General features: G+C 47.4%; 1 protein-coding gene across 6 annotated transcripts in view; it reads left to right on the top strand.

Annotated features, from left to right (window-relative positions):
- Positions 1-12,800, top strand: part of GRIK4 (glutamate ionotropic receptor kainate type subunit 4) — a 491,778-nt gene that overhangs the window by 434,053 nt on the left and 44,925 nt on the right. For all 6 annotated transcript variants that reach the window (XM_070473470.1, XM_070473471.1, XM_070473469.1 and 3 more), the window contains one exon: positions 7,905-8,018. In XM_070473470.1, the coding sequence (XP_070329571.1) occupies positions 7,905-8,018 (114 nt within the window). The remainder of the gene's footprint in view (positions 1-7,904; positions 8,019-12,800) is intronic.

Here is a 12,800-nt window from a genome sequence, read left to right as displayed (position 1 = left end):
GAAACTGATAGGGAAGTTTGTACGGAGGAGATAAACTTTGAATGGACCTTGAGGAGGGGAGTTACTGTTGGACATTCCAAGTGAAAGAGCTAAGGGAGGTGTGTTTGACTCCCAGGGGCTTCAGGAGGAGTGCTGGGAAATGAGGCCGAACTTGGAGAGGTGGGCAGCCCATGAGGGCCTGACTCCCAGGCTACGCCTGTAGCTCTGCCTGTGTGTCAGCTTACTAAGCAACAGGCAGGCTACAGATATTAACTGTGTTAGGATTACAGGCCTGATTCTGCTTCAAGTACTTCAGGGCCTTTCAACTGCTCTTCACGTCACTGCGTCTTCTGCTGCCCCTCCAGCTTCGTCTTCCAGCGCTGTTCCCAGTCCCGTGTGCTTCGGACACTCCGCCCTCTTCTAGCCCCTGGACTGTCCCAAGCTCCCTCCTGCCCCAGGGCCTTGGCACCTGCAGCAAGCCCCCCACCCCCCCGAGTGGGCATGCTCATCCCAGGCCTTCTCAGCAGTAACTCTTGTTCAGATACCTGAGTCTCATCTTGAGAAAGCTCCCATGAAGACTCGGTCGACCCCTGTTCTCCCTTCTCATGGGGCGGCAGATGACTGCTTTAAACACTCATTGCAGCTGTCATTTTACAGATCTCTTCTTCAACAGTCTGGCGACTGCCTCCGCTGCCATCAGGGACTCTGCCTGTGTTTGCTTACCCTATATCCCAGCACTTTGCTCCCTGCCTGGGGCAGGGCAGAGGGTCGATAAGAGGATGCTGTCACAGAGAGAAGGATTGCTGGGGAGGGGGCAGTGGGTTCTGCCTTCCCTAACACTCCACACTCCAGGGCAGATCCCAGGACACAGTTCAATGGGGATCCAGTGAGCTCCAAGGTCCCGTATCACCCAGGGCCCAGATACTCAACCAGAGCCCAGCATCCTTTATGGTTCCCTGGGAAGCCAGGCTTGGTGAGCTTGGGGCTCCTCCCTATCTGAGTCTTTACAGATAATGCCCTCGCCACTCTCACCACCTCAGGCCTGGCCTTGCTTGGGATTCTGTAAGCCTTTTCAATATACAGAGGATCTCCAGAGACAGTTACCTTGGAATGAAGGCTTCCAGGAATGCTCAATACAGCCTTATTCTGTGTAGCATTTTCTCATTCCAACTGTATCCTCCCAAAGCTTTCCAGTGTTAAATAACACAATTACAGAGTTAAATAAATGCCGGCAAAGGATGTGAGGCACTATGGGGCCTGAGTAGCAGGTGAAACAGGATCTGTGCAGATGTGACCAGCAAAGGAGTAGAAAGCTGGTGGCAGGGCAGGTGAAGGAGGGCAACTGACCTCCCCAGCGGGCAGGAGCCCCAGGGGACTGGGAGGCAGGGGGAGCCAAGCTTAAAAAAGGCCAGAGAACAAAGACCTAGAAGCTGACCAGAGACAGCATGATGGATCCAAGAATTCAAAGGGAGCTGGGGAGGTCATTGAATCTGTTGTCCCCAGAGGAGAATCATATAACAAGGAAGAGGCTGTGGATGATGACTGGGTTTGACTGGATGTCAGGTTTTTCCTTGAGATTTCTAAGCAGTGGTACAGTGGTACAGTATGAGGCCTAAGAGGGTCCTTAGATGGATAGGCAGTTACACCAGGGAGACTCACTGGGTCAGTTCAGCTGTGTGTGTGTCTCAGGTCACTAGGGCCAAATGTCCAGAGACCTCTGCCCACCTGGAGATGGAACAGGCCTGGGTGTCCCCTCAGACGTTCCTACAACTCATCGTGGGTTAAGATGTTGTCTCCAGAGGCCCTGTTGAGATTCTCGTCATTGTCAGGTTCATCATCATTATCACTATCAGTATCATCTTAACATCAAACATTAATCAGGTACTTCCTTTGAAGCGGGCCCATGATCAGCATTTATAAGCACCATCTCATTCACTTTCTTAGCAATTCTGGGAAGGGGGGGCTATTATCATCCGCACTTCCAGATAAGCGAACTGAGGCTCAGAGAGATTACATAACTTTTGTCCGAGGTCACACAGCAAGTAAGGAATGACAGAGCCCAGGTGGGTCTGGCCCGTACTGAAGGCTGAGTCTCCGCCACCTTGTCCACTGCTTTCACTGTCCCAGGCCAGTGTGGGGGACTCGACAGTGTGCAGAGTTCACAGGCCTCTTCCACGCCCATCATCTCCCTTGACTCACGTAATATTGATAGGCAGGCATCACCCCATCGTATAACCTGGTAAGCTGAGTCCCAGAGAGGCTAAGTGAGTCATTGTGAACATTTGGTCAGCAAACGGCAGAGCCAGGTCTTCTGGCCCACCCCGTCCTCTCATTAGCCGGGGTCCATGTGAGAGAGGAGCTCTTAGACAACGGAGGCAGGAAGCTGAGGCTGCGAAGGTCTGCCCAGGGTGCCTGGGCACTGCTGAGGGCAAGGGATAGAATTTTGCCCGAAAGGGGGCAGCAGGTGCCTAAAAGAGAAGGAAAGGGAGACAGAGGAAAGCTTTGTTCCTTCAGCTTCCAGGATCTGGTGCTGTGGGCAGAGGCCTCCCTGGAGGTGTTCCCAGAGAAGCACGGGGTGGGGTCTGCGGGCTGGGGCAGCCACGGCCCAGAGCCCTGCTGTGAATTTGCTGTCTTCAAGCCAGGCCTCTCATCCTAGAAGAGGAGCTGCAGCCACCCCGAGCCCTCAGGCTCTGATAGCGATGATGGTGGCAGTCTCATGTGACCCCTATTCAACCCAGGAGGCACAGGGTAGTGTGTTTTGGAAGTCACCTCCAGGCTGCCTGCAGTCTGCCCTCCCCTTGTAAATTCCACAAACATCCAGGAGATAAAAGAGGGGATCTCTCAGAGGCAGAACATGAAGCTCTTCAAAGAACACTTTCAATCAAAAATGGGAAGAGGAGAGAGGTCTTTCTTTCAGAGGGAATGTATTTATACACCCCTGTGTGTGTGCACACACACACACGCAGTAACCAGGAGCATCATGATGCTTACAGAATGCTCTGTCTGTTCCGTATTCCCATTCCTCCCTCTCTTCTTTCTCTAGCTCCAGGCGTCCTACCCTTTTCTGGGTTCCCGGTCCCCCCTGGGGTACACTTCCAGATCTGCCCTCTCCAGATGGCATTGTATCTTTCTGGCCTTTCTGCTTTCCTGCCTTGGGCTCTGCTCCCTGCTGACTAAGGTGATAAACAGTCTCCTCCCCAACATCTCTGAAACATTGATTCCAGGGACCACCCATCATCTTCTGGAGCAAACGGGGACCAACTGATGGAAGTTCCTCCCTTCCTAGTCCAGCGAAATGAAAGTCTGGAATCTTAGGCCTGGGGAAGAGCTTCAGAGGACTTCCCAGGCAGCGCTAGTGGTAAAGAATCCACCTGCCAATGCAGGTTAGACATAAGAGACACGGGTTCAGTCCCTGGGTTGGGAAGATTCCTTCCTGGAGAATCCCATGGACAGAGGAGCCTGGCGGGCTACAGTCCTTAGTGTCGCAAAGAGTCAGACATGAGTGAAGCGACTTAGCATGCACACGTGCAAGAGCTTCAGAGCATCTGGTTGAGTCCTTTCATTTCACAGTAGGAGAAACTCAGGCCTGGGCAGTGGAATCACTTACCCCAGATCACAGTGAGTTTATGGCCCAGCTGTGATGAGAGCCAGGTCTTCTGATGTCCTGTCTGTGGTTCTTTCACTGGAGAGCACTGCTCTCCCCAAAGAGTGACTGGAGATGCAGAAGGGCTGGGCTGATCCGTCGCGATGCCCGCACTTCCCTTGACTTCCCATGCCCACAGTTGCCAGCCTGCAGCTCCAGCCCCTGTGGCTGTTAATTCGATTCCATGGCACATGACCTCCTCATCAAAGCCTGCTTTACAGGATAATGTCTTTTTAATTAAGGTAAAAATAAAAGACATGCCCGCCTTTTGGAATAGCAGATCCCATGAGGTTGTTGCTGGTAATCCAGGCTGCACAGAAGCCATGGTGCATGATTGCTGCTCGCTACTGAGTCAATGAAAAAAAAATCCACTACATAACCTCCATAGTTTCTTCTAGCATCTCACTCTTCCCTCCCTGCTTCCCCTGCACCCAGGTTACTCTCAAGTGGCGACAAAGGAGAGAGAGAAGGGCTGGGCTAAAGAGGCAGCAGTGCCTCCAGGAGGCAGTTTTCTGTTTGGTCTAATCTGGGGAAGCGTCTATTTGAGAATAGACAGAAGTGCCCTGTCTGAGGCTGGGACAGATGTTCTCCCGGGGTGTGTGGTCTTTCTGCTTCTATCCAGGAAAGCGCCCTCCTGGGATGCTGTCCATTTCTAGTTTCCTCTCCATATGGAATCGTTTTACCATAATGTTGTTGTTGGCTGACTTTATAAACTTGTGAAATGATTTCTAAATTGCAGTCTGAGGTTCGCCCTTTTGGGAAGAAGGCTGTTTTGGTGGGGGCAGTGGGGAGAAACTTGAGGATAGAGTGTTGGTTTGGGTTACTTGGTTTGGATGTATCTATTTTTTTTTAATAACCAGAAAAAGGACAGGATGCTGTGGTTACCTCTTGCCCATCGTATCAGTTTTCATTTTTCTATTCTTTTCTTCAATTCTTTCATTCCAAGCTATTAAACTCCTATCTCCTCCGCCCAGGGTCTTTGCAGAGCTTGACTGCTGTTTTGCCGTAACCCTGCACAGGACCGGCGTTGCACCTGCTACATCTTTGTGGTTGATTTCTGTTACTTTACAAATGTTCTCTTGAGTGGAACTCAAGTTAGAGCCACTGCCGTCAAGGGACTGAAGTTCTGAAAAGTCCAAAAACCCTCTGAAGGGTCCCCACAAATGAAGGCACTAACAATCTTCTAGTCAAACTTCACTCCCTCCTCAAGGGTTGGTTCACTTGACAGCAGTCATCAACCCTCTCTTGGAGAAATATAGAATGAGCCCCAAAAGGCATGCATGTTTTTCGTTTTTATTAAAAATCTCTTACATCTGCACGCTAGTCACTTAAAAGCCTGGTCTCACTTTGTAAGGGCTTCTCTGTGGCTCAGATGGTAAAGAATCTGCCTGCAATGCAGGAAACCTGAGTTCAGTCCCTGAATTGGGAAGATCCCCTGGAGAAGGGAACAGTTACCCACTCTAGTATTCCTGCCTGCAGAATTCCAAGGACAGAGGATCCTGGTGGGCTACAGTCCATGGGGATGCAAAGAGTCAGACATGACTGAGTGACTGATACTTTCACTTTCACTTTATAAGGCTCTACCTTGTTAACTGATGCTGGATCGAGGGGCTGCTTTAGCATGAATTGGGGATGGAGGAGTGAAGCTGAAATGGAGAAGAAACTGATTTTTGTCAATGGATGTACAAATCATAAACCCCTTTGTGTATAAAGTGAGGAGTGACATGTCTGTCTCCTTACTTCCTTTGCAATGATTTAGGAAAAATCGCACACATGTGCAGCATGTGTATGTGTGTGTACATGTGTGTGTGTGTGTGTGTGTGTGTGTTCTCATTCAGAACCTATTGGCCGGTTTGTAGATTGTTAAACACCTCACTTTCCCTTTCTTTCTCCACCTTGGGTATCAACAGATCCACCAGACTTAGTGGTAGAAGAAGCTGAAATGTAAACCTTGATGGAGGCCAGTCTGAAATACATGCCTTGGTTATAAAACATAATTCTTAAATATTGGTATAAGTCAGAATCACCTGGGCAACTTGTCACAATTACAGATTCCCGGGCCCCATGACCAGAGTCTGATCCAGGAGGTTTGGGATGAAACTCAGGAATTCACACTTTATTTTTTTTTTTTTTGCTAAGTACCTTTTATTTTTTTTTCCATTTATTTTTATTAGTTGGAGGCTAATTACTTTACAACATTGCAGTGGTTTTTGTCATACATTGAAATGAATTAGCCATGGATTTACATGTATTCCCCATCCCGGTCCCCCCTCCCACCTCCCTCTCCACCCCATCCCTCTGGGTCTTCCCAGTGCACCAGGCCCGAGCACTTGTCTCATGCATCCAACCTGGGCTGGTGATCTGTTTCACCCTAGATATACATGTTTTGATGCTGTTCTCTTGAAACATCCCACCCTCGCCTTCTCCCACAGAGTCCATAAGTCTGTTCTATACATCTGAGTCTCTTTTTCTGTTTTGCATATAGGGTTATCGTTACCATCTTTCTAATTTCCATATATATGTGTTAGTATACTGTAATGGTCTTTATCTTTCTGGCTTACTTCGTTCTGTATAATGGGCTCCAGTTTCATCCATCTCATTAGAAATGATTCAAATGAATTCTTTTTAATGGCTTAGTAATATTCCATGGTGTATATGTACCACAGCTTCCTCATCCATTCGTCTGCTGATGGGCATCTAGGTTGCTTCCCTGTCCTGGCTATTATAAACAGTGCTGCGATGAACATTGGGGTGCACATGTCTCTTTCAGATCTGGTTTCCTCAGTGTGTATGCCTAGAAGTGGGATTGCTGGGTCATATCGCAGTTCTATTTCCAATTTTTTAAGGAATCTCCACACTGTTTTCCATAGTGGCTGTACTAGTTTGCATTCCCACCAATAGTGTAAGAGGGTTCCCTTTTCTCCACACCCTCTCCAGCAGGAATTCACACTTTAATAAGCACTTTACTCTTTAACATTCTTAGTCTTTAATAAGAATAAGGTGATTCTAATGCGGGTGATCCTAGACTACACTTTGAAAATCACTGTCGGAGAATTGCTTGGAAGGATCCTGGCACTGTCTAAACCCCATGCCCTTGGTTTGCAGGTGAAACAAAGGAAGCCAAGAGAAATGAAGTGACTAGTTTAGGTTGGTTAGCTAGTTACGGCAGAGCATGGCCAGAAGTGAACAGCACTCTGGGCCTTTCCCACCACTCTATGTATAGGGGAGCAGGCCAATAGGAAGTGAGCTTGCTTTGCATCAGGGTGGGTTGAAGTTAGACACAAGAAGAACTTCCTGACAGGTATATGGAGGAGCTGACAGCACTTCCTTTCTCAGGGGATCTTAATTCAAGAAAGATTCTCATCAGGTGTGGGCACCTGAGGTGCAGAAACATCTGGTGACTTCACATAAAAGGGAACAGAGACCCTTCTCAGAGTTCTGCTGTGGCACCTGGATTTTGACCTTGACAGCAACATAAGGCCAGTGGTCCAGGAAGCCTGAGGTGTAGTCCTGCCTCTGACAAAGACAAGCTTGTGACATTGGGCCACTGGCTCAATTTTTGGCCTTCATTTCCTCCCTGGGAGATAAATGCGGTTGATTTAGATTGCCTGTAATTTCCGAGGAGCCATCATTTTTATTTTCCACTGTAACTCCCTCACCAAAGCTCACACAACACTGGGACTTGTTTGTTGGCTGAACAAGTTCATCAGTTAAATAAAAAACTACTCATTATTGAGTATCCAGAAGTTCTGTCTGCCAATTCTCTCTTGCCTAGGGCGTTTTCAGTCTCTGTCTGAACGGTCCATAGTGAGCCTCGCTTTTTATACTAATTTACATATTTAAAGGGGTCTAACCTCAGATGAGGGCTTCCCCAGGGGCTCAGTGGTAAAGAATCTGCCTATAATGCAGGAGACACTGGTTCGATCCCTGGGTCAGGAAGATCCCCTGGAAAGGGGCATGGCAACCCACTCCAGTATTCTTGCCTGGAGAATCCCTGAACTGAGGAGCCTGGTGAGCTACAGCCTGCAGGGTCACAAAGGGTCGGACAGGACTGAAGCGACTGAGCATCCACACGTACTTGAGATGGACACGAGTTACAGCTTCAACATCCATGTCCTCTCATGACTGATTGTCCAGACCTCTGGCTGCTTAGAGTCACTCCCCAAGCAGAGAAGCCAGACCAGAGTGGCACCTCCCCATCACTGGCGGCGTCTGGTCACAAATCCCTCTGCCCCCATCTCATGGGGCCACCCCTTTGATGCCCTCCTTCTGTTCCTTTCAGAAAGCGGATCTGGCCGTGGCGGGTCTCACCATTACTGCAGAACGGGAGAAAGTGATTGATTTCTCGAAGCCATTCATGACTCTGGGAATTAGCATTCTTTACCGAGTTCATATGGTAAGAGATTTATTTTATAAGCATTTATGGCATTAGAGTTATTTGCATGCAAACACTGAGTTATATGGTAATAATGAATGACTCACAGAAATATTTAGATTTCAAGACTTCAATGCAAATGTGCCAGGCTATTTTCTCCCCCATCAGCTGTGAGGACTTGCAAACAGGAGGAATGGAAAAGTCACACTTGGGGGCTTTCCAGTAAAAATAATGCTTCTGCCTCACTGCATAGGAATGGCCAAGAACGATCATTCAACCCTTGGTTCATAGAGTGTTGGCAATTGGACCCGTGGGTTACTCAGGTTCCTCCAAGGTGGTGGGTCCGTAGCCCAGATGAGTCACTGCAGATTTCTCAAAGCTTTTGGCAACCTTCAGACCTGCTTCTCTTCATTCTGAGCATTGCACCTACTGAGGCAATGCAGACTCCCTCTTCTGATTATCTGTACTGGAGAATAAAGAGCAGGTAATGTAATATCACTTATAGCTTCTTCTGCCTCCCTTTCAAAAGGAAGGACTAGACTGAGTGTAAAAATGAGTTTGTGAAAGCTCACCCATGGGCAGCAGGGGCTGGATGCAATGTCAAAGTTACTGGCTGGTGGGGGGAGCATCCGGAGAGGGAATAGTAACCCTTATCCAACCTGGCTCTAAGCACACATCTATTGCATGGATTTCCCCAATGAACTAGTCACTTTAGGCATCCAAGGTCATGCCAACATGATGTATTCTAGCACCTGGCACCACAAAGCTGCTCAACAGCGAGGAACCCAGAGCTCACCCCATGTACCTGCTGAAGACCCTCCAGCACTGACTCCCAAGCACCGAGTCTCAGCCCTGGGCCGAGTCTCAGCCCGAGAAAGGAGTTATCTATATTTGCAGCCCCAGCCAGCACATCAGGATCTGTGGCCTGTTTCTCCAGGAGGAAGGACTTCTTGTCTCAGAGTCTACTCAGGCAGTCAGAAGACCACTGTCCTGGTCTGGGCTTCAGTGTGCATCATCATTGCAGCCCAGCTTGGGCAAAGAGGCTACATCATCTGGAAGATGAGACAGCATCAAAATCCCAAGCTCTCCAGGCTAAACCAGAAAGAAATGTGAGGATCTGGTCATAATCACTGCGGTGATGGATGTGTCTGTCTTGTGAATGAAGGGGGATTTTGATCCTTCCTCCTGTCTTTTCCATGATAATGATAACTCCCATTCACTGAGCACCTCTTGTGTGCCAGCCACTCTTCAGGCCCCTGTGATGGTGGGCTGTTGTTACAGACTGGTTTGTGTCTCCTCAAAATGACTTGTGAATGTGACCTTTTTTGGAAATAGGATCTTCGTAGATAGAGTCAAGTTAAGATGAGGTCATACTGGAATGGGGAAGGTGGAGCAAACCCAGTGACCAGTGTCTCTATAAAGAAGTGGGAAATTTGAACACAGACACCCAAAGGAGAAGACAAGACCCTGTGAATTTGGAGGCAGATTGGAGTGATGCATCCACAAGCCAAGAAACACCAAGGATGGCCAGCAACCCCAGAAGCTAGAAGGGACGAGGAAAGAAGTTGCCCTTGATTCTGAACTGCCAGCCTCCAGAACTGTGAGACGATACACTTCTGGTGCATTAAGCCCTCTCCCCCCAGTCGGTGGCACCTTGTTATGGCAGCCCTAGTAAATGAGTACAATCCTGTTCTTATTTTAGAAATGAGGAAACAGTGGCAAGCAGTTCTACAAACGTGGCCAAGCCCACACACCTCTCAGTGAAAGAGCAGAGTTCAAACCCAGGAACGGCGTGGTGCAAGCCTGTGTTCTCTCTATGGTTACTGAAAAGAGTGTAGGTGGGGCCCGGCTGCTCACCACTCAAAAGCCAGTAAGCAGACCAGGCTGGTGGAAAGGAAAGTTTGCTTTATTTCAGATGCCGGCAGCTGGGGTGGGGGAAAGGTGGCAGACGTCTGTCCAAAAGGTGGGGGACTCCCCCCACCCCCTGATGGCAACCAATGGGGCAAGAGCTTTTATAGACAGAAGTAGGGGGCTACATACAGAAATAGCACAGTCAGCTCTGACAATCATCTTTAAATTGGTCATCGGTGGTCTGAGCAGCAGCATCTTGATTGTTTAGGTCCAATTTTTCATTCCAAGGTCGGTTTGTTTCTATTTCTTTGAGGCCAGTTCTCAGAATTGTGGCAGCTCATGTCATGGGTACAGCCTGGTCATCCTGGAGTTAACTTCTCCACCTGGTGTTTTGGTATCTGTAAGACAGCTCACAGGATATGGCTCAGAGCTCAGAATACTATCTGTAGCCCTTGAGAAAGAACCAAAGATTCTTGACGATGCTAAAGGACAACATTATTACTATCTAGTCTCCTTTGACTGTTTTCCTTTGTTTCTGCATTTCTCACTCTCTGATTAAACTTATCCTTTGGCTAAAGTTCTTCACACACATAGGGCAGGCAGAGGACATGGTGGGGGGAGACAAGGGCCGTAAGCCCTGCTGTGTTTCACCATGACATGAAGCTGTCACCTACACTGTGTGACCTGCTCATAAGTGTCCCGTAAGTGGGGCTCTCTCCCTGTTCTCAAATGGGCCTCACGACTGTTCTTTGAGGAAAGAAGGGAGGTGTTATAATTCCCATCTTACAGATGAGGAGACCAAGGTCACACCTGGAGTTGGGTCTGGAATCCAGGTCTCCTGATTCACAGGGTAATGTTCTTGTCATCATTACATCCCTTGGTACCTGGAGACAGCTTTCCAGCTAGCACCATTTCTTGAGCGCCCCCTCCCCCCACCACCCCGACCTACTCTCCTCCCACAGCTGAGCTCCAAAGGAGGATCCAAAAAAGACAGAGACCTAATAGGACAGAAATATTTTTGTTTGCAAAAGAAGTGTTCCCTCCAGCCTCTCAGCATGTTCATTGGATCATTATGTTCATCAGTATGTTGATGAACAACATCAGTATGTTCATTAGACACAACTTTTAGGTTGTGAGAAATACATAGTGTGGAGTATCTAAATGTAAATATATCATTTTATGACCGGATTCATCATGGTGGAAACATCACTGGACTGCTTTTATGTTTTTCAGATATATTTGTATACAAAAAGAACACAACTCTTATATAACTTAGATAAATCTTCACATTTGGTAAAACAGCATAGGTTAGAAAAGTTTTCATTTGCCAGTGGCACTTGACTTTTAATGAAAATAGTGAATTATTGTTTTAAAGTACTTATTTATAGTTGTATAGACAATATGTAAGTTTTTATGGGTGATGTTAGTGATAGTATATCAGACCTGAGTTCATTAAATAGTTGACTGATCAAAGGAATGTTTTTATATTATGTGTATATAATAGCATTATTATATGTTTTTAGGCATGTGAGCTATAATTTATGCATGTTTTATAAAATATTAACTATGCAGAGAGTGAAAATTTTGCCTAATTTTCAGACTGAGTAAATAATTGGGCAGTTAAGGGAAAAAAAAAACAAAAAGCAAAAAGGACAGAGACACAGTCTTCCTCCAAATAGTATTTCTATGGCCAGGTCACATGACTAGGCTCTGGCCTTGATTTCTTGATTAAAGCCAAAGGCACTAGAGCACCACCCATGATCAGATGGGCTGAGAAGACCTATATGAGTAAAAGCACATCAGCACAAGTGTTTTCACCACCTGGGAACATCTGCTACTAGGCCACCTCCACCACCAGGACACCACTATCCTGATTATCAGCTCTGGATCCTTAACTGGATCATTGGCCACATGTTTTCTACCACCTGCATACCTCAGACTGCATGAGCTCCCTGGCATTAGTTCTGGGATGTCAGCTTGGAGAGGTTCTAGTGCCCAGATGTTCGGTCAATCCCTAGTCCAGACAATGTTGTGAGGGTCTTTTGTAGATGTGATGAACATCTATGATCAGTTGACGTCAAATAAAGGAGTTGATCCTTGATAATGTGGGTAGGTCTCATAGGCCTTAAGAGCAAAAGCAGGTTTCCCAAAGCAAAGGGAATTCTGTATCAAGGCTATCACATAGAAATCCTGAGTTTCCAGCCTGCCCTACAGATTTGGGACCTACCAGCTCCTACAATCACAGGAGCCAATTCCTTGAAAAAACTCAGGTAGCGCTACTGGTAAAGAATCCAATGCAAGCAAAGCAAAAAACACAAATTTGATCCCTGAGTTGGAAAGATCCCCTAGAGTAGGAAGTAGCAACCCACTCCAGTATTGTTGCCTGGGAAATCCCATGGACAGAGAGGAGACTGGTGGGCTACAGTCCACAGGGTCACAGAGTCAGACATGACTGAGCACACACACACACACACACACACACACACATCCTCCTGGTTCTCTGTCTCTCAGGAGAGCCTAACCCACACAGTTCCCCTGTCTGACCAATGTTCCTCCCTTCTCCCTGCCTCTTTACTGAGGCACTGGTGTGTCACACAGCTGCTCAGATCTAATTTCTAACAGGGGGCCAAGCCGAGTAAAAATTGAGTGCTGGCATGAACAGCTCACACTAAGCAGAACTGACGGTTTATGCATTTATTCAACAAATATTTACTTGCATTCCATGTGTGCAGAAGAATGCTTAGAAAGCATCAAAAAGTGAGCTGGGGAGAGGACAGTCCTGAATCGACTAAACTGGGGGAGACCTGGTTAGAACACGTCTGAGATGAACTGTGCAGAGTCTGAAACAAAAGAGGTTGTCAGAAACAGCTAATACCAAAGGGGAGCCCAGCAGAGTTCACCATGAGTACTATAGTCTAAAATTATTACACATAGAGAAACTCTCTCTGACAT

This window comes from Odocoileus virginianus, chromosome 10 (assembly GCF_023699985.2).
Source record: "Odocoileus virginianus isolate 20LAN1187 ecotype Illinois chromosome 10, Ovbor_1.2, whole genome shotgun sequence".
NCBI lineage: Eukaryota > Metazoa > Chordata > Mammalia > Artiodactyla > Cervidae > Odocoileus > Odocoileus virginianus.
The sequence above is the reverse complement of the archived record's forward strand: the minus strand, read 5'-3'. Positions and strand labels throughout refer to the sequence as shown.